General features: G+C 37.2%; 1 protein-coding gene across 1 annotated transcript in view; it reads left to right on the forward strand.

The window, feature by feature from the left end:
- LOC146005390 (epidermal growth factor-like protein 7) overlaps positions 1-22,624 on the forward strand; it is a 92,095-nt gene that overhangs the window by 54,177 nt on the left and 15,294 nt on the right. Inside the window, exons 5-6 of the mRNA XM_083144621.1 lie at positions 18,174-18,293; positions 18,618-18,736. Of these exons, the coding sequence (XP_083000747.1) occupies positions 18,174-18,293; positions 18,618-18,736 (239 nt within the window). The remainder of the gene's footprint in view (positions 1-18,173; positions 18,294-18,617; positions 18,737-22,624) is intronic.

Genomic DNA, 22,624 nt, shown 5'->3' on the forward strand with positions numbered 1-22,624 from the left:
ATATAAAGGAGTAGGGTCGACTAAATTGACAATAGCGCCACCTTATATTTAACGACCAATGGGGAATAACCAGGATCGCTAATGGCAAGCGCTACCAATGGCCCAGTGTGACTAATAAAGAGCGGAACCGAAAAGTGCTTCGGGGCGTCTAATTTGACACAGCGCCACCGGAGACAAAAAACCAAAACACTGACGATGTTCTCCTCGTCAGAGAAATCAAAAGAGAATAGATTTCTGAATTCGTTCGCTTACTTAATAACTTTCCTAAACGTTTCATATGCATATTCTTAATTATTTTAATTTACTATATACAACATTTTATTCACTCCTTCTATAATTTTTATACTCTTCCTTTATATATTTTTCATTTACTATAATATATATAATCGCTCTTCTCCGCTCCTAGTTTGTACAATGAGCTCTGCTCCTCTTTATATGGCGTGCTGCCATCTATCGTCGCTCTCGGGAAACATTTCTTCCTTGCATTTCTCATTGTGTCTTCCGAACTGGTACGTGACATCATATTCTGCGCGTCACAAACAGGGGGAGATTTATAAAACTTTTGGATTTTGGCTTTCCCTTGGTACATAAGGTTTAGCATAGTGCGGGGCCAAAAGAAACAAGAAGTGTGGGGGGGGGGGCAACCGCCCCCACGATCCCCTTATCGCCGCCACTGTTTAAGAAAATTAAAGCACTTCCTTCTGCAAGAACATGCACGTGAGCAAGCAGCCAACGAACTGACGCTAACACAGTCGAATTTCGGTCAAAAAGGAATTATTTGCTTACAAGCTCCAAAAACCTTGGCGCCATACTATGACTTGCTACGTCTGTCAGATAGATTGTTCGCAGGGATTGAGACAGTTCTATTTAGTCTTTCACTGTAGCTTTATTTTCATTCCTCGATAAAAATAAAACCTAAACTGTGAAAACATACCACAGGGCATGAGACGGTACGTCAGAGGTGAGGGTTAACTGCACGCACTCACGTCACGAGAGCCCCAACAACAGATCTACTATATCTCAAACTACCACTACATTAACCTTGAATCTTTCCTAGATGACTCTCGAGTGTCCCGCCCGAAATGCTGATAGCGCTGACTGGAGTGTGTTGTTGCAAGGGAAAGTCCAACCACAAAGAGAATACGCTATTTAACCCAACTGTATATATATATAGAAACAAAGTGCTAACAGAAAATAGCCAATTAACTAAAATATTAATTTATTTCTGTTTACCAAACTTAGGAGTACCCTATGGATATTTAGAACAACTATCTGTAATACCACGCTGCATTCCCATATCTCTCTGGAGTGATATTTGAATTCCAAGATTACAAACTTGAACCCAATCCTTAATATTCAAACACGCCCTCGTGTATACTTATTTCCCAGAAACACAAATAATTTTGCATGTTCTATTAAACCCGACAGAACGAAATTCTTAATACTGGTATATGTCAAGGAAGAACACAAAACAGTAATACCTCATTGTATATTCCCAAACATTTGGTGAGATTGTTTAGTAAGTGCTATTATACATCAATAGCACACCCAAACTTCTCCCTGCTGAAAGAGAATACACATATGGTAGGTAGAACATGGATTCATGCACCGAGTTCAGAATAAATCTCATATGTAAATTCCGAGTGAAACAGAATTCATAAACTATTGCACTTATTTATTAGTATGTTAATTTTACATGACTGTCGCTTATGAGCATTAAGTGACTTCTGATATTTCTTCAAACAAAATACTGTTGCTTATCTCAGGATGAACAGCTGAATGATTTACCTAGAAAGATGCAAATACTAACAATATGTATTTGCTGGTAAATTAGGCTACACCGCCTCAAGCTGTCCAATTACTACTTTTTAAATGACGGTTGTACCAAAATACACCCAATTATAAAAGGTTTAACACAATCTATTCATGGATTTTCAAGCAGCACAGCTGATTCGACACTACGTCTTTGTATGCTACAAACATGTCCATATACGGACAAGTGACTTCGAAAATCAAAATTAATGTTGATAGTATACTTTATCAATAATTGTAACCAGTGCCGGATCTACAAATCTTGGACCCCCCGCAAAATATTACCAAAGGCCCCCTCTACCTACCTTCACACACCTACATTTTATATATATATATATATATATATATATATATATATATATATATATATATATATATATATATATATAATGTATGTGTATGTAATTCTTGATCTCATGTTGACAAACTCACATACGAGGGCCTACAGGGTGATTCAATAGTCCATTAACACCCCCATAGAAAGTAAAGGAGTTAGGCTGGGTATAATTGATATAAACAGGTTAGGCTTAGGGGGAACCACGTTGGTGTGTTCCAAGCGGATGTCCACCATATTAGTGGCCGCCATATTGAATTCAACTCAATTTTCTTTTTAAATGGGAAGGGGGTGATGTGCATAGGCGCCGATTTGTTAAGAGATTGGGGGGGGGGGGTAAAGCTAAGTAAAGCATAAATACTGATTTCTTTCTGTTTGCGGGAAGAAGGGCAATTTTTTTCGTTAAGGTGGAACCTAATACACTTGAATTAACCTTTGAAAAATAGTAATTGCAATAACTGTATTTGACAACAAAACATATATATCAGGGTACATCGAACTTTATTAGCTGGACAAAAAATTCACTGCACTACTGTGATTATGTAATTATACAACATAATACTTTACATGTAACCTTTGACTGAGAATTTCTTATCATATTCTGTTTATAATACTTATTCTTACAATCCTTTATATGAGTTTAATATCTTCACACATATTTACATTAAAAAGGAAGGCCCAAGATAAAATTTTCATCTGGGCGAGCGATTTTTGACATTTCCGAAGGGAAACAAAGGAGCCTATTTTGCAATGGACTGGCTCATTCAAGAGCATGAAGACTGCAGTATTCCCATACTTCTTCCTCTATTCTCGCACATATTCATTCATAATATGCCATGCCTTTTCCTTAATTCATTGTCAGTTTGAAGAAGGAAATACTGAAATAGTAAACACACAAGCACAAGAAACACCCTCAATGACTGGTGAAGCATAAATAAATGTTTGTTAATTAGTGTATATTTTCTTTTTTAGATTGGTACAGGTGCCCATGTATCAATTTCTGACATTACTGTATATTGATTTTATTATTATTATTATTTACTTGTAGGGGGAATGATGATGTAATGGTAGAACCAGTACATGATCCTTTTCTTTATTAAATGTTGGTATATGTTCATTAATATTATTTTCATGGGTTGGTGAAGGTAATATTTGTTATTCAGTTTCTAATGAAACAGCTACAGAGCTGGCCTACGTGTCTGGGAAAGCCAGTTGCTCAGAAAGCGGGTAGTTTAAAAACTTGTCCTTTCAAAACCCGGAGGGTGAAAGAAGAAGTCGTTTACTGGCTTTTTTCGAATCGCCTATATAAGGGATTCTATTGAGTAGTGTGGGTTGGCATTTTTTAGTTGCTTGGGCAAGAGGAGAGATCTTGGAAGTTCTCTCGATGCTGGTAGTGGCTGTGGCTAGTTTAGATGGCTAGCGGTCACTAGTCAACCATTCTCATGGAGATAGTACTGAGGGTCTAGGCCAACGTACAAATCTCGCTTTGCACCCAAGTTTTAATTTTGTATTAAAGAAACGGCGTTTCTAGTAGTGGCTGTGGCTAGTCTAAGAGGGCTAGCGCTCACGGGGTAACCATATTTAAATAGAGATAGTTCTGATGGTCTAGGTCAACGAGCGAACCTCTATTCTACATATATATATATATATATATATATATATATATATATATATATACAAGGTGGTTATAATTAAAGTGACGGCGTTCAGAGTGGTACAGCACGGGCTGTAATGAGAGTAGCAGTCTGAAACTTCGTAGATATGCTAATGAAGCAATGCGCTCGCGAATTATGAAAAAAAAAAATAGTTCCAATTCTCGCCACCAGGGTAAAAAATGGCGCTGTAAGCAGTCACAACGTGGTATAGTTACAGGAAAAACGCTATAAATCGCAGAAAACAATGCTCTTTGTAATAAAATATCGCTACAATTTCACTATTCGAATTACATGAACATTACTAAATTAAAAATCAACAAGCGTCACCAACAACAACCAGGGAGCTCACACAATGGTTAGGCAATGTCACCGACTTTGACGTCAGAGTTACGGAAAATTCCACGTTTTGACTGCTTACAGCGCCATTTTTTACCCTGGTGGCGAGAATTGGAACTATTTTTTTTTTTTTTTTCATAATTCGCGAGCGCATTGCTTCATTAGCATATCTACGAAGTTTCAGACTGCTACTCTCATTACAGCCCGTGCTGTACCACTCTGAACACCGTCACTTTAATTATAACCACCTGGTATATATATATATATATATATATATATATATATATATATATATAATTCATAACAAAGAGTATTCATTGCGATATGCACAGTCGCATAACTTGAATTTATGGGTGTCAATGCGATAAGCGACAATCAGATAATATCCTGGGACTCAGGTAGTCACTATCGGGCGTCGCATTCCACTCATTGTAAGCTGCAATTCCACGAAGCAGCAACGGAGGATTGGAATGGAAACAAAATGATTGACTGCATTGTGCTCAGAGTCAATCCATTGTTCTTCCTACAGCGGATGTTTGTAGTGCGGAATGCATCGCAGAAGGCGTGGCCTATGTATCCTTGCGTACTATAAAGCCGGCCCCGAGCCAGGAGATCCCTCATTTGTTCGCTTTTGTTCAGTGAAGACGGATCTCAAGCGGTCAATCTGACGAGTTCATCATGATGGGCTTCAAAGGTAATCAACTGAAGAAAACCGTTGTGACTAGGAATTACACTTCACATATCTTCCTCGTTCCCTTTTCTTCAGTCCTTTCTATGTCAAATACTTTAATTCCCTTGTTTTTATCCACTCTAGTTTCTTCTGAATTTTATACTCTCCAGACATGTTTCCATTGTGGTGTGTTTGTGTTTATATTGTGTTATAGTTGTGATGTGTTTGTGTGTGTCTTCTGTAGTAGTTGTGCTGTCTAATGTGTTTGTGTTCGTCTTGTGTAGTAATTGTGCTGTCTAATGTGTTTGTGTTTGTCTTGTGTAGTAGTTCCTCCATTCATATTGGGGGTTATGCGTAGAGCTGACAACTCTGCACTGTAAAAAAATGTGTCAAGAAACAGCAATATAAGGCCATGGATGTTCCCAAGGTAAAATATTCCGGAGGTAAATTAGTCCCCCGTTCGGATCTCCGGGTGGGGACTACTTTGGGAGGTCCCTGGACTATAGATCCACCAAGCTTTCTGAAACCTCGGAAAATATGCGAACTACAGGCTTCCCCGTTTCTTTAACTAGCGACACTAGCGCCACTGCTTCCACGCCAGGGTTTCAGATGGGTTGGTGGATCTATAAGGATAAGATCTACGTTAGGAATAATGATATTAAATTAGGCACCTGGAATGTTCTGAGCCTTTACCGGCCTGGGGCATTTCAGTGTACAGTTAATGAAATAGTTAAGTATAAATTAGATGTAGTAGCTGGCCAGGAAGTTAGGTGGCCAGGAGAAGGGAATTGTAAAACTAAAAATTATACTTTTTTCTATGGTGGTACTGAAAATCATAATTTTGGAACAGGCTTTTTCATAAATAATAGAATTATCTCGGCTCTTAAATCAGTAGAATTTATTAATGATAGGATATCATATGCAGTTTTACAGGGTAGGTGTACAGAGTTAGAACAGGTCTTTGATAAATTTTCTCAGTATGATATGAAAATTCTGTTAGGTGACTGTAATGCACAGATTGGCAAAGAAGAGACATTTAAACCCACGATTGGTAAAGAAAGTCTTCATGAATTAAGTAATGATAATGGTATAAGATTGATTACTTTTGCAACCTCAAAGAATTTAATTGTGAAAAGTACCACTTTTAAACATAAAGATATCCATAAATATACCTGGTCTTCTCCAGATGGTAAAACTCATAATCAGATAGATCATATTCTCATTGATAAGAGAAGGCATACTAGTATAATTGACGTTCGTACACATAGAGGTGCTGACTGTGCCAGTGACCATTATTTAGTAATTGCTAAATTAAGAGAAAGACTCTCAGTGATAAATCATAAGCAACAAAATCTAAAAGTTCTAAAATTTGATACAGGAAAGTTTACTGATGAAAGAATTAAGAAAGATTACCAAATTAAACTGTCAAATAGATTTGATGTTTTGCAGGATTTAAATGATGATGAAAATATAAATGAAACAGACGTAAATAAGAATTGGGAGCACATACGTAATGCAATAGAATCAGCAGCTAAAGAAAGTATAGGATACCATAAACCGAGAAAAAGTAAGCCATGGTTTGATAATGAATGTCATAATCTAATAGAAATAAGAAATCAGGCTAAACTTAGGTGGTTAAATAACTCTGAATATACAAAACTAAACAATTATAATAGAATAAAGCGAGAAGTTAACTGCACGTTTAGAAGTAAAAAAACAGATTACTTGAAAAGCAAAATTAACGAAATTGAAACAATCAGCAAAAACAAAAATATCAGAGATTTATATAAAGGTGTAAATGAGTTTAGAAAGGGGTGGCAACCTAAAGTAAACTTGATAAAAGATAAAGACGGTGATTTTCTAGCTGACCAAAGCGATATTCTAAATAGATGGAAGAACTACTTTAATGACCTTTTAAATGTTCATGTAGGAGATAAATCAGAAGTAAATGAAGTCCACACAGCAGAACCTTTAGTTCCAGAACCTAACTTGACTGAAGTTAAAGATGCTATTAAAAGGCTAAAGAATAACAAAGCACCTGGCATTGATTTAATACCAGCTGAGTTAATTAAATATGGTGGAAATTCATTAATATGTCAAATTCATAAATTAATTTGTTTAATATGGAATAAAGAAGAAATCCCTCAACAGTGGAAAGAATCCATAATTGTTCCTGTGTTTAAAAAAGGTGATAAAATGAACTGCAATAATTACCGTGGAATTTCTCTACTCTCAACAACATATAAAATATTATCTAACATTCTTTTAACAAGACTAACCCCATATCCTAATGAAATTATAGGTGATTATCAATGTGGATTTAAACGTAACAGATCAACTACAGATCAAATTTTTCACATCAGACGGACACTTGAAAAAAAGTGGGAATATAATCAAAATGTCCATCAGCTATTCATTGATTTCAAAAAAGCATATGATTCGGTCAAAAGAGATAAATTATATAATATATTAGTCGAGTTTGGAATACCTAAGAAGCTTGTTAGTATGATAAAAATATGCACCAGTGAAACAGAAAGTAAAATTCGTTTGGGTATTAATATGTCTGACAAATTTACAATTCATGATGGGTTAAAACAAGGAGATGCATTATCTCCATTGCTCTTTAATTTTGCCTTAGAATATGCTGTAAGAAGGGTAGAAGAAACTAAAGAAGGACTAAAATTAAATGATGTGACTCAGTTGTTAGAAAATATGCAGATTTTTTCGACTTACTGGGGGATGATGTGAATACAATTAAGAATAATGCTAAAATATTTTTCAAAACTGCTAAAGAGATAGGTTTGGAAGTTAACAAAGAGAAAACTAAATATATGCTTACAGGCCGAAACCAAGTGTTAGGTAATAATCAAAATCTAATTATTGATAACAACTCGTTTGAACCAGTTTCCAAATTCAAATACTTAGGAGTAATATTAACAAATGAAAATTATATTAAAGAGGAAATAAAAAGTAGGCTTAATTCAGGAAATGCATGTTACTTCTCTCTTCATAAACTTTTGTCTTCTCGTTTAATATCTAAGAAACTAAAAGTTAAAATATACAAAACAGTAATTTTGCCTGTAGTATTATATGGATGCGAAACTTGGTCCCTTACATTGAAAGAGGAACATAAATTGAGAGTATTTGAAAATAAGATCCTTAGGAAAATCTTTGAACCTAAAAGGGATGAGGAGACAGGTGAGTGGAGAAGGTTACATAATTTGTATTCATGTCGAGATATTATTAGAATAATTAAATCAAGAAGACTTAGGTGGGCAGGCCATGTGGCACGAATGGGAGAGGAAAGAGGAGTTTACAGGATTCTTGTTGGGAAACCTGATGGTAAGAGACCTGTAGGAAGGCCAAGACGAAGATGGAGGGACAACGTTGAGATGGACCTAAGGGAAATCGGTAGGGATGGAAAAGAGTATATAGAACTTGCTCAAGATAGGGAAAGATGGAAGGCCTGTGTTGCTGCAGCCATGAACCTTCGGGTTTAAGAAGGCTAGGGAGTTAGTTAGTTAGTAATTCATTTGTACATATTTAAACAAGGAGTAAATAGTCTTTTTATATCTTTCTAATCTGAACGTCCAAGCTTTTTCATTCATGAGAAAAGAACGAGTTTCCCTTATATTCATGGTACAGAAAAATAACAAGAAATTGTATGGTAGTTATTCTAAGGTGTGTTATTTCGAATGAACCGTATTGTTTTTTATGTTTATTATGTTTTTGCATCTTATTCACCTGTGGCAGTAGCGAACAAGTAACAGGTAGAGCCAAGGCAGGTTACTGTCTTTAAGGGAGAAAAGAAGCAAAACAATCTCGAAGCTAAATACATTACAAGTACTACAATACTTACCACTTCCTGGAATGGAAAGGGACCTGGAACCACTGTCACTGGACTGGACGGCACTTCATTGGTAATGACGGCTCTATTCCTTTGACACTAGCAGTACCCATACACAGCCACCCACACCAACTTCACACCCTTTGTACACTGGCCGTACGTAAAGAGAGTTTCAATAGAATGGGGAGTTTTTTTTTTAATTGCATCGAAAGAAATACCCGTCTTGACGAGACAAGCATTACGAAAACAGCAACTTCAATTTAATACGCTGCCATTTGTGACCTCACACTAAAACAGCCTCAAAAGGCCCCCCCCCCTTTCCCCCTTTGTAATCAACTCTTACGGCTAAATCACATGTGCACTCGGTTCATGAATTTTGACTTACATACACACACGCGCCAAAACGAGTTAACACTCTGCCTTGTTTCCTACGTTAGTAAGTCCTCCGTGAGCAAGTAAACTGGGCCAGCTATTGAAGGTTAAAACCCCACCTCCCCTTCCCATATGACACTGGACGAGGTACTCGCTTCACATCATTGCACACAAAACAACGAATCTTTTAACAGCTTGCAGCACTCACTAAACACTTCGGATTTTCCTTCGAACTTCACTCTACTAGTTAGAAACTGCAAATATTGAACAAAACGTATTTCTTAATCAGCAACTCAGGTGGGCGAAGAACTTGTACGCTACAGATGCGAGCTTCCGAAGCACCTAGCCCAAACTAACTGGCGCGCCACTTACCTTGTCAAAACCAAAATCGCGCGAGGAAGTAGTGCCGGGAAAACACAGTTGAAAGAACATTACGTCTTTGAGACTTCATAGATTGGGGCTGCAAAGAAGCGATTGAATGTGATTAAAACCCATTAACGCCCAAATTATTTTTATCTTTAATTTTCCTATTTTATTGTTTTATTCACCTGAAAAACACTTACATAAACATATTACAATGAACATTTTTTTTTGCATCAGTTTTCTCAAAATGTGCCGTCCTCAAATGAGGACGCTGGGCGGATATGAGATAAAATTGTCATTTAGAAGATTTTTCTAAAAATACGAGTTATAAGTAAATAGTTATAATTGAACTTTGCAAAAACAGTGCAGTGTTTACATAAATGTTGTTTCACATCTTTAACGTATTATCTTCCTTCTCCTCAGACTTTTAGTTTATTTTGAATGGTACGGTACAAAACACTTGATGCACAGAGTAATATTGCACTTCTTTCAATATGTACGTAGTTTGGCATTACAACCCTGCTTCGCACATCTTCTTTGCTTGCTGCGACAAGCTATTAAATGTTGCATTCCGTCTAGCCTTATGTCTGAAATCACAGCACGTGCGGTAGAGGAAGTTAAAAGAAGTCCAGGGTGTGCTCTTGAGGAATATCCTAACTTTAGGTAAGATACCGTTACAGCTCGTCTGAATTCCAGAAGGTCCATATATTCTCTTCCATGAACTGTCTTATATAAAATCCAGGCATTGACTAAAGCCATATCAAGCATTCAAGTAAAAAGGCACCAGTACCATTTCTTTCCTCTTATACTTTATTGCGTACTTTCCCCACCAGCCAGTCTACTCCACCCATGTGTGCGTTGTATGATTTCAGAACCTTCGGTTGTGTTATACCGATTTTCTGTCTCGTGGCTCTGTTCCACCTTGAAGCAGCACTAACAGGTTCAATTGTGTCACAGTTGGTGGCTATGGTCACACATTTGTTGTCGTTCCATCGCACGAATACAATTTCACCACACTTATCGTATCTGTAGTCGTAAGTTCCTCTTGTTTCTTTTGAGAGTTCTTTATATTATCACAATATTCATCACAAACAGTTTCTTGAAACCCAGGATCTGCTATTTCCTCGAGCGTTAGAGCACGAACCTTCTTGCACGACATGTTGGCACAATATGACTTCAAAAGGAAACAAACTGAAGTATTGGCAACAGTGTTTTACACATAGTCATTGTTATTTCCACTCCAATTCTTTATGACAATTGAAGTATTGTCTTCATAGTGCAGCAAAACAATGCAAAGACAGAAAAGAACAACGATAACAATGGAAGTAAACAAATCATGCTAAATTTACGAAAGGGCGGAAGGAAATCTTTTAGTGTATAAGGTATGCCCAAATGAAAAGGAGACTACGGTTATATCTAAAGAATATTATATTACAGAATATTTACATGACATAATATGTGAAGTACAATTAATGTGTAACATGATACCTACACATAATTGCCATTGATATTGATGCACTGATCCCAGCGCATAGTAAGTGAGTGGATGGCTTCAGTGTCGAAACTCCTGGGTTGCTTACGGATCCAGTTTTCCTCGCTGTTCTGCACTTCCTCGTCACAGGTGAACCGTTGACCTTTGAGTGATTGTTTTAAGGGGCCGAAGATATGGGAGTCACATGGGAAAATATCGGGGCTGCACGGAGGATGTGTAAGGACATTCATTGAAATGTTCTCAGCAGGTCGAGGGTTGTCCTGGAGAAGCAATGTGCGCTTGCCCGGGTTGTGGCATACCTTATATTTTTATACCCTTTCCGCCCAGCTTCCTCATTTGAGGACACCTATTTTTAACATGATAGAAATATAGAAATATTTTGCACTGTTTAGAAAACGTAGTTAAGCCTAATTTGAGGCTATTCTCTGTTGATTCCGTTTGTTATTTAATTGACAGGATTTACATGACAGAGAAATGAAATGTTATGTAATAGGTTGCAAATTGATTGGTTTGCCACACACTGTTTAATGTTTTATAAAATATAATAGTTACAAAATCGAGGAAAAATGAATATGAACATTATACTAAGAGTGCAATTTACATTAAAAGGTAGTAATTTATGGATAAAATAGCATAGAAACTCGTCAAAAAAAAATTTGACGTAAGTGTTCTCATATGAGGACTGTGGGCGTTAATGGGCTCAAGTGCAGTCTGAAATATACGCCTATACATATAATAGCGGCAAACACTTTAATTATCGATATCAGTAGCAATGCTATTAGAGTAGCAAACAAGTCTGAACAAGTTAAAGTGTGACTAAGCCCCGCGACACGTTAAGTTTGCGGCAGGTTTTATGTATCAATCCACTCTAGAACGGCACTCAGCATACCCGTGCCAGTCTCGCCTTAACCGCCGAGCTGTTCATTGAACAAATTCGCAGTATTGCATCGGAACTATATTCTGCGAGCACGTTTGCGCCTATATATGCGAAAAGTTGCTGCAAAGTTAACCTGTCGCGGGGCTTAGTATTCTGGATGTTCAGGGTTGTCCACACGAGGGATAATGACACGGACCGCGACATCAAAGTTTTCTGATGGGGGGGGGGGGGGGGGGAGGATTTTTCCCTTAAAATAATATACAGTCAACTTGTACGTATTTTTCTAAAATATATGTAAAAATAAGTTTACACCTTGGCACCATGCTGTAATGTATGCAATGAGATGACAGGGAGGGGGAACTATATATATTTTCTTAGTAATTCACTACTCTTTCTAGTAGTATGAAACTACTAGATAGATGCACCATATTTAACCCGTCAAATGAAGACGAATAATGTAGGGGGGACAGATGAAATAAAAATGTTCAGTAAAACTTTAAAAAAATGTTATTTCATCTGTCCCCGCTACATAAAATATTTAATTACAACAACACGTCTACTACTACTACGATAGTAGTAGTAGTAGACGTGTTGTTGTAATTAAATATTTTATGAGGATAATGACAATCTCATTGGACGCGCCATTTTCCCTTTTGTGGGGGAGGGGGAGGTTACACCTGTGGCTATCGTAGGTTGAAAGCCAATTCTGTTGAGATATTTGCACACGCTGTCAGAATTATTCGGACAGTCAATGATTTCCAGTAATTCTGGCAACAAACTTCATTATAAGTAACCAAACATTCTGTTTATTTAAAAAAAATTAACAAAAAACATGAGAAAACAAATATGAAATCATTCCAAGATTTCAAAAACAAAACAAAAATGCTCTTTCGGTTCATTACCAACACAAAAAAATTCTCGGGCAAAACAAAATTATTTGGACACACGAGAAAACAAAGCAAAAACTTGCAAAAAGAAAAGAAACTTAATACTTTGTGGGCATGCCATTCATTTTTACATTTCCCACTTTTCTCTCAACCCCCGATAATTTTACGATTTCTTCTCGGCACCTTTTCTTGTGTGCTGCCACACTTCGCTCACAACGGCACGTCAACACGCTGCGCGACACAGCGTAATTTCTTCTTAATTTCATGTAACATGCTACAAAAGAGCTGGCTATCAAATGTGCGGAATTCCAACAACATGCTAATGAACTACACAGCCGAGTTATCCGCTGGTCGATATTCATAACCACAAATCATTTTCTGTTATTCCTGGAAAATGTTCCAATGTAGAACATAGAGCTTTGTACTAGTTATGTTTAAAGGGCCTTTCTTCTTCGCGATTAACCAAAAGAGGCAGAAATGCGAAGTAAAAAAAAACAAATTAATAAATCGATTTCAAGGGCTTTCCTATAAGTTGTGCAAAAGATATCATTTCTAATCGTGTCGTTTGGAGCCAACTTAATTTTTTTTTTTTAATGTGATCGAGCCAAGGCCACATTTATCGTAAATTTTGTTATTTTCTGTACACATTTAGAAGCAAAAAATATATTTATAATACGCCCGTAAAGGGGACACTCACACGATTACCACGTAGCACACCCTGGATTGTAATTTGCAGACTAACGAGGCAATGGAGTCTGGACTCGCAGCCAGTGTAATACTAGGGTGACCAGATATTTGTTGACCAAAAAGAGTATAGTCTATAGGTTGAAGGTGCGCATGCATTTTGCTCTTTCACGGGGTCCGCAAAAATCCCGCGCGACTTCTTGACAGTCTAATTATCCTGGAAATTATGCAAAATTAAAACTTCCTTTTTATTTTACACTAATTTTGCACAAAAAACTATTATTTGTGACTACATAATGTCTATTTTAATATTCTGATGCAATTCTTGAATATTATAAAGCAAATTTCTTGGTATTTTGATGCATATAATTGGAGGAGAATATTTACACACCAATATTGATCAATATTTTGAACAAATTTTAATTATTGCAATTTTCAAGTATCGGTATCGGTTCAAAGTTCAGCCCTAATCATTATCATTAAATTCCAATGAATTTGAAATATGTTTTGCTTGTTGATGGAATATGAAAATTACACTTGAAATTGTTCATAGGAAATTCTTGAGTCAAGGAGTAAATACTTCAATTTGTTGACATCTTGACGGTTTCCGTTCTGTGGATTTTAAGGTATTTTTAAGCGTAAATTAATGAATGAAATTAAATAGCAAGGAAAAGAGTATATTTGTTTTTTTTTTTGCAAATTGAAAAGAGTATAGAGTATATGAACCTCTAAAAGAGTATAATACTCTTAAAAAGAGTATGTCTGGTCACCCTAGTAATACTCTGTGGCGCTTGTGTTGTGACCTGTCCATGTGTGTTTGCGATTGTACTCTCGGCAGTTTCATCTTAGCCCCAGTCATCCTTATTGTTGCGATTAGCCGAGAGTGGCAGAAAAGCAACGTAAAGTTAACAAATGAACATGGTGTAACGCGTGCACACGAACGTGTCACGTTAATGGCGAAGCGTGAAGTCAGGGGTCAACATTTATGAAATAAATAATAGATATGTGAGAACACATATCTAAAACTATACAGCCGAAAATGTTTGTCCCACAAATAATGAGTACATATGTTTCACCGACTTGATAAAGCATATCTGTGAGCAACACAGCCGAAATGTAAAGAAATGCACAAACATACAAGTCCCATACAACATCTTCCTTCCATTCAGTGTACGACCAACGCAATCTATCTTGGTTACTTTTTTTCTTCTTCTTCTGGCTCGACTTTTTTCGCCCCACCGTTGCCAGTCCCTGACAGACTATAACGAACACAGAACACCTGACATTTCAGTACCACAAAGAACTCCTTAAGAAATATCTCTCCCACAAAAATCAGTGTGATTTACAGCGCCTTTGGTCCTGCAAGTTGTCCACGTTTTCCCATCATACTAAGGAGACACAAAATGAAGAAGAAGAAGAAGAAGCATAAAACTTCCTTCGAAATCGTTAAGTTGAATCGCAACAGCCCTTGCACATCAGACTGACTTATATAGCCTTTCATAATTGCCACCTGCAGTTGTAAAGGATGGGTTATAACATCGTCAAATATGTATAATGCACCTACTCTGAAATATTTTAAGGCACTGAATAGCTAAGTATCCAATTTTCCTCCATAAAAAAGAACACAATCTAGGGTTAATGATTCAAGATCCTTCAGCAAGCTCCTTGCAAATTTTTGGACAAAATTCCCACTTTAGCTACATTGTTGCACGTAGTCAAAAATAATATCTTAATGATGTAAAATATTTTACGACGTGGTTTGTTATGTCCTCAGATCCGAAATTTGTACAAGGGCACGCATAATAAATTGGAGTGTAGACAGAGGAGTAGCTAGAATGCTCGTAAATTAGAATGTGACCGTAAAGGAGGTATTTCGAGACGAGAACGAGACAATTGTTTATAACGTGGCCGACGATACTGTGCCAAGTATATAGGGATGGACGATATCGGAAATTTGATATCGCGACATATCGTCAAGAAAATATCGTCACAGACGATACAATACGATATTTTTCCGTATCGTGATATCGACGATTTATCGTATCCACGATATATATAGTCAAATATCGCTGACACGATATACATCGCTAAAATATTGTGGCGATATATCGCCGAATATCGTGACGAAATGTCGCAGACACGATATATATCGCCAAAATATCGTCTAGTTGATATTGCCTGGACGATATTTTTTCAATATCGCGATACGATATATCCCCCAACACTAGTGCCAAGTCTTGATAAAACTTGGCTCGTACAAAGTTAAAAAACATCACGAATACCAAAGTTTCTGACTCTGCAACAGTGTTTCTCAACCGCCGAGCCCTGGCGTCAATTATACCGGGTCGCGAAAGGTTTTCCAGAAGTTTGCGACTTCCAGCACCAGCTGGCAACCATATCGAAGGGTGGACCCATCGTTCGAGGTTCACCAGCGATAAGAGAAAATCCTCTGAGGGGGAACTGCCACCGGTACAGCCTCCAAATTAGAATTTTAATGGTTGGGTTTTTCTCCATTTAGAACCAGAAAGGTGCAGCCCAGCACAGCAATTTTTATTAACAAATATATTGAAGTGGAAATATTCTAATTAATTGTTTCTTTCGGTGTCCGAAATGAAAAACGCAAATGAAAATCAGCACTTACCAAATTAATTGAATGATATTGGCCAGAAGAAAGTAATTAGATCCAATCGTTGTCAACAACTTTAAACCAAATTTTATATTTGTCAACGAACCTAGACATAATTGAACTAATACGCTTTATGATTATGCCATAATTTATTTATTAATATTAAATTAATATTAAAGTTAAAAAAATCATAAAGCTAATTACGAGTGGAATTGTTGTGATCGGGACATCGACTTAAAAAACAATACTTTTAGATCATTTCTATTGAACGTAAACATACTCATTTTCAATAACGTATTTGAAATATTTGAATATCCAAATAACTTACAGTCAGGGTGGATAAAAATAATGATTTTTATTAAAAATATCATTTTTGTTGATTTTTTAAAATTAAATCTGATATTTTTTTATTTAAATCTTTTTTTAACATGCTTAAAATTGCTTGCATGGTTTTTGGTACCGTATGCTTCTTATAGAAAGGCTTTTTCTAGTAAATGGCCCTGTAAAATATTTGAACAGTTTGATTAAAGCAAATAAAAAATATACGTAGCTAAACATACATTTTTCTGTTTCTGATACTGTAACTATTATAGAAATGTTTGTTGAGTTTGTTAATGAAACTAATAGTCATTTCAGAAACTTTTCTTCCAGTGAAAATAAAACATTGTGGATGTACTCTATAATTGTAACTTAAAATATTAACTTAAATATTTTTATGGTCTTTGTAGCTAAATGTTGGAGATTTTTTTTAATAATTGTTCGAAAAATATCAGCTGCCATGTTTATTTACAATTTAATGATATTGACACTATGGTTTAACATGATTATTATTTTGTATATTTTTCTACACAAAATGTTTGCTATTTTAGCCCATAAAATTATTGAATTTTAAATCAAGATAAATCCTGTGTTTACATTTCCTTTCGTATGAGCTTCACAGAATTTTATTTCCTTTATTTTCCTATCTTAGAACCTAATAATCACCATTAAATGATTACGAGAATAATGTACTTTCACCAAAAGTATTTCTGATATCTACAAAATCCTTATGTGCATTATTCTATAAATTATTTATTTAGAGTGATTTAAATCAATCCACACTGCTTACAGTGCATGACTGTGCGTTTTTAAAGGTGGAGTCTTCTCTCGTCTTGTGAATGAGCCTGTATTTTTCTACGTTTCGTCTCGGCCTCGAAGGGAAATTGAACTCGTCTCGGGTGTCAAGATTTTATATACTACCATAAAGGAAAAGATGAAAATGAACTAAAATATTGGGCTACAGCCGGATTGCCCACACTTTTCCGGTTTTATCAGTGGTATCTGATAAGCCGTTGACAAGCTGTCACAATGTACAGGATTGCGCACAAAAAAATGAGGCGATGTTGTCAGATGTAAAATGTTCTCTAGCCGTTATCACTTCTGTTGTGTTTGTCTGTGTTGATTGATTGATTTGTTTTATTTTACTTTGCGTTTTGTGCCTCTTGGCTAATTTGCGAAGATGGGGATGAGTGATGAAATGATGAAATTGATGAATGGACATTCACAAACAACGAAGCCCGACCGGGATTCGAACCCGGGACCCTTGGCGTCGCAGCGCGATATGCTAACCACTCAGCCACAGGGTCGGGCTTGTGTTTGTCTGTGTGTGTGTGTGGACTTAGACACGTGTTTTTGCAGTCATTAACTTAACCTAACCTAACCTAACCTTTGAGTTTGAGTAAATTGGTATGATTTACTATTCTATTTCTAATTTCGCTCTCTCTTCTTGTCTAAAGAAAAAAACAGTTTTGCGCACAGACTTTAAAGCTATCAAAGTGGCAACGTTCGATCAAAATCTGTGCGCAAAACAGGTCAGTGAGATTTGTGCGCAATCCTGGATCTAAAGTGTGCGCAATTCGGTTGCGGCGAAATATTGTTCCATTTCTTAAAGAAACGTAGGATCAAAGAAAAGAATAATGGACAATTTTTCTGGTAATATTTTTCCATTCTATTGTACGAAATCTACTTCAATTAATACAACAGTAATTTAACACTCAAAATTTACTAACCGAAGTATAAGAATACAAAATCTTAGCATATAACAGTAGAAATAAACAAAACTACTTTCCCAAGAGAACTTCGTTAATCAATCACTCCCTAAATGGCGATTTTAGTGTCTAAATAAGTAGTAGCTTATTTGGCCTGCAACGCTGTTTTAACTTACCACTTTTTATTTCAGACGTGGATGAATGCGTGGAGAAGAAGCTGTGTGATCAAATTTGCATAAACACTGCCGGAAGCTACAAATGTCGATGTCGAGATGGATTCGACCTTCAGCATGACGGGAAATCTTGCCAGGGTAAAGCAGTGTTGTTTTCGAATCATGTTGCATGCAATCTTTCTTTCATTCGGCCATAAAGTCGAATTAAGTAGGAAAATTTAGGCAATAATAATGAAAGAACTAATATTTTTTTTTCGTTTTAGCGCAATGTTGCCAAGTCTTATAACATATATCTTTAAAACCAAAGGAAATACCACAATGTGGTGTCTTGGCTTGCACATACTTATTTAGTTCAATGGTACAAGTTGTTTATTTTTCTGAAAAGTTTATTGGTTCATTTAGCGTACAACTTCAGAGAAAAACTTACTTAGAATGTACACTAATTGTACAGTTTTTCCACAGCTAAGGCAGTTCCGAGAGTACAAACAAGGAATGTGACAGAAGAGGTTTTAGGCCTAACAAAAAGAGTAACGAAGTTGGAAAGACTGATCGAAAGTAGAATGGACCACGGGAAAGAGAAGGTAAGATTATATTTGGTCTTTTTGCTGAAATCTTATTACACATTGATGTACGGTCACCGACAATAAAAATGGGACACCTATATCTTGAAATATTGGCTTCCCTGTAATGCGTTGTGTGTTGCCTAACTCTACGGTAATGAGCTAACTTCAATAGCAAGTGGGTATTTCAGAATCTAGGTGTTTTATACTTTGCGGTAGCTGACAAAACGCGATTAGAAATGGGGAAGAAATAACAAGTAGGACTTAATTACTGTGGATTGCTGGGTTCAGTGTCCTTATAGATGGAGCTCTTTGTTGTTCATTCTGTGTGTGTGTTTTCGATATTGTTCCAGTAAAGTTATTATTCGACTTCAAAACTATTTTTCTTTGTTGTTAGAACAACCCCCCCGGAAAAGTTTCGTGGGGGGATTTTAGTACAAAATCGTTGGTGGGGGGAATTCCTCCCCTGCCCCCCGGGATTCGCACCCTACCGGGGTTTCGTACAAGTTATAGTTTACAGCAACTAAAAGTACCACACAAGCCACCGATCACAAAACACGAGAATAAAAAAAAAACGATAAATTGACTATAACATCACGTTACAAATTGTTATGAATCGCATGACGTTAACCAGCGATTTTTTTTTCATTCTCTCTCTCTGAAACCATCTATTCACGTTATAATCGCTACAAAACATGACCAAGAACATTTATCTCCAAATAGAATTTGGATGCGATCAAAGGAAGTAAAGAAATGTTTGTGTTAATGTTGCAGACAAGCTGTCGCTACAACTCAAGATAGATATCTTAGTGTCCCATGCTACGATTGATGACGGCCTCAAACAAATGAATGGGGGTTATGCTTTGTTGTCTTTCAACTTCTTCTCTGCTGTAGTATGGCACGTGTAAAATCTTGCATTTCAGGCTTTTGAACGTGTGTGTTTGTCACGCATTATGTGTGACCAATGATAAAAAGGATTGAGCCTGCTGCGAATCAAGGTTGCCAAGATACTCATAATTAATTTACCAAATCATTTATAAATGTCGCTTTTTGTAGGGTTACTCATCAACTGTACTTATTACATACTCAAGAAAACAATGAGTACAAAATTATTATTCTAACGTTAGAAGCGGCCCCGGCGCCCACCCAGTGTCGAATAACATGGGTACCTGGGGGTAAAGGCGGTCAGGGGCGTGATGCTGATCACATCACCCCCACTCACGACCGGATCAAAAAAGTGTGGGTTACCTCCACACCCCCTATACGCCTTCATGGCGTGGTGCTATGCACAGGGGAGCACTTTACCTTTTTTTTTTTTTTACAAAATTATTGGTAGTTTCCAAATGTTACATATACCCCTTTTCAGTTCATTTGCGATAAAAAAGATATCTTGTTACATTTTGCGAGAACTGTAAGTTTGGTGCTAGCCTCCGTGGTGTAGTTGTTAGCGTAACGCGCTACGTGGTCAGAGGTTTTAGGTTGGCATTCTGGGTAAGATATTTCTCTGTGAGTTTCCTTTGATATGTTTCATCAATCTTCGCGATCAATGTAGAAAGGTAGGAAAGCAGAGTGAAATAGCAAAATTCTTGTAGGTTCAGTGAGAGACAGAAAGGATAATGCAATTTATCCCCATACCTGCAGAAGAATTAATTGGTTGGGCAGTCGAATCAGAATTTCATATTACCCGAAACAAATAAGATTCTTTACCCGGTTTTCGAATCGAGGATTCGTTACCCTAATCGTTATGATTTGATAACTATTTCTTCAAAGATTCGGAACCCACATATGGGTGAGGAGGCACTACTCCACCCCGTAAAATAGTCCACCTAAATATCATACCGGGTGGCCAGAATTATAGTTGACCAACTCAGAGCCCTCTGTAGCCTGTTTGAGGCATCGTAGAATTCTGAAATTTGGTGAATCCACTATGCGGACCATGGGGAGGAGGATGGCGATATAAAAATAGTTCAATTTTCCGCCACCAAGTTGAAATGTGGCGCTGTAATAATGAATATTGAAAACCATAAGTCAGGTGTACAAATCTTTATTGTTGGTTTCTGCCAGTACAGCAGTGTTCAATATGCAGCTGCACTATTACTACCGTTCTGATAAAACAACTTCACCAGCAATGCACGTCCTTTCTTTTGATTTTGATTTGATTTATTTTATTTGACTTTGCGTTTTGTACCTCTTGGCTAATTTGCGAAGCTCAGGATGAGTGATGAAATGAGGAAATTGTTGAATGGACATTCACAAACAACCATGCCCGAGCGGGATTCGAACCCGGGACCCTTGGCGTCGCAGCGCGATATGCTAACCACTCAGCCACAGGGTCCGGCGCACGTTCTTTCTTATTTGATGGCATGGTGATCACTTCCGAACTTTTGTTCAGCACTCACGTTAAGTGATTTAGCGGAGTTATTAATTAGAAAGACATTTGTTAGTGGCTGGAAGTTGCGAGAAAATAATCTCTCGTTTATTGCAAGATTGTAAGGTAAAGGCAAATCCATAACCAATTGGAGCCGTTTACGTCATTATTACAACCCATCATGGAAGTCCAGCATTTTTGTTATATAGAGTCGTTTCAGACTAAAGTAATCGGGACACTGAGGATGAATGATGATTAGATGGAATTGATGAAGGGACAGTCACCAAAGACCTATGCCAAGGCTGGAATTTCAACTTCATTGGCGAGATTGTGCTTGGATCCTTTCACAAATGCAGAATAAATATGGAGTAAAATTAGTAAAGGTCTATCCAAAATTTGACTCGGGCTAACGTTAGGGCTTCAGAACGAAACATTAGAAATATTCTGTGTTGTGAGGAGATGCATTTTAAAACTGACAGATATATGGTTTGTGTCAAGAAACCTATCAGTTACATTGTCAACTTGGCATTCAACTCTTTCATGGTCATGTCTGGCGCACTTGAAGGTCGAAGAATCACATCTACTCTGCAGGTTGTTGGCTCTGGCCCTTTCCCACCTTCCAAAACCCTCTGGCCAACGGGAGATCTGGTGTCTGGTTGAAAATCCTGGCCAGAAAACAATCTGACGCCACTTTGACGACTAGATTTATTATATTGTAAATATTTATTCGCTTCGAACATGCCAAGCACGTTGGCATAAAGAAAGGTTCTTTTAATGGCTTCGTGTTTTCCCAGGAGTAGAGCTGTACGCTTTCTTTCTTTTACTTCCTTACAGCTCTTCTCTGTTCGTGCAGCAACCTGTGCCACCTTCCTCAGAGTCTGTGTGTTGTTTTAAGCCATTAGTTATGCAGGGTCTTCTCCGTACCTCAAGGACATTTTTGTAGAGAGGCAAACACAGAGTTGGCATTCTCTGACAGAATTACCACCCCCAAACGAATTTTTCTCAGTAAAGAAAATTGTTTCCTAGCATAACCTGCACCAGAGGGGTGGGTTGTGGGTGCTGAAGCCCCTACTCCCTAAAATGTATCGTTGGATGTAATGTACATTGGTAATTAATTTTACTTCCGTAGCAGGATTAAAGACATTGTATACTAAGTTGTAATATACTGAGAAATTCATTCAGGGCTTCTACGCCCCCCCCCCCAGCTTTTCACCTTTAGATACAGCTGTTCATTTGGGATGAGGCCCCCCTAATAAAATTCTGGCTACAGGCCTGAATGTCCAAGTTGTATCTCTTGGTACAGTCACGGATACTTCTGGGTTGTAATGATTTCATTGAAAGTCAATTGTGGTGTTACAACCCAGAGGTGTCCGTGACTGTACACAGGAATTTCTTAAGGGTGCTTTACGATCCTTCATTTTTGTAGTAATCACAGGGTCACTGTGATAGCATGTAGCTTAGCGCGGCCTTTGGTATGAACATTTCCCAATTCCATATCCAGGTGGAGCGAGCTCCGGCCTAGAAAACAGCGTCGGTAGGAG

This window comes from Lepisma saccharinum, chromosome 23 (genome assembly GCF_977018435.1).
Source record: "Lepisma saccharinum chromosome 23, izLepSacc3.1, whole genome shotgun sequence".
NCBI classification, from domain to species: Eukaryota; Metazoa; Arthropoda; class Insecta; order Zygentoma; family Lepismatidae; genus Lepisma; species Lepisma saccharinum.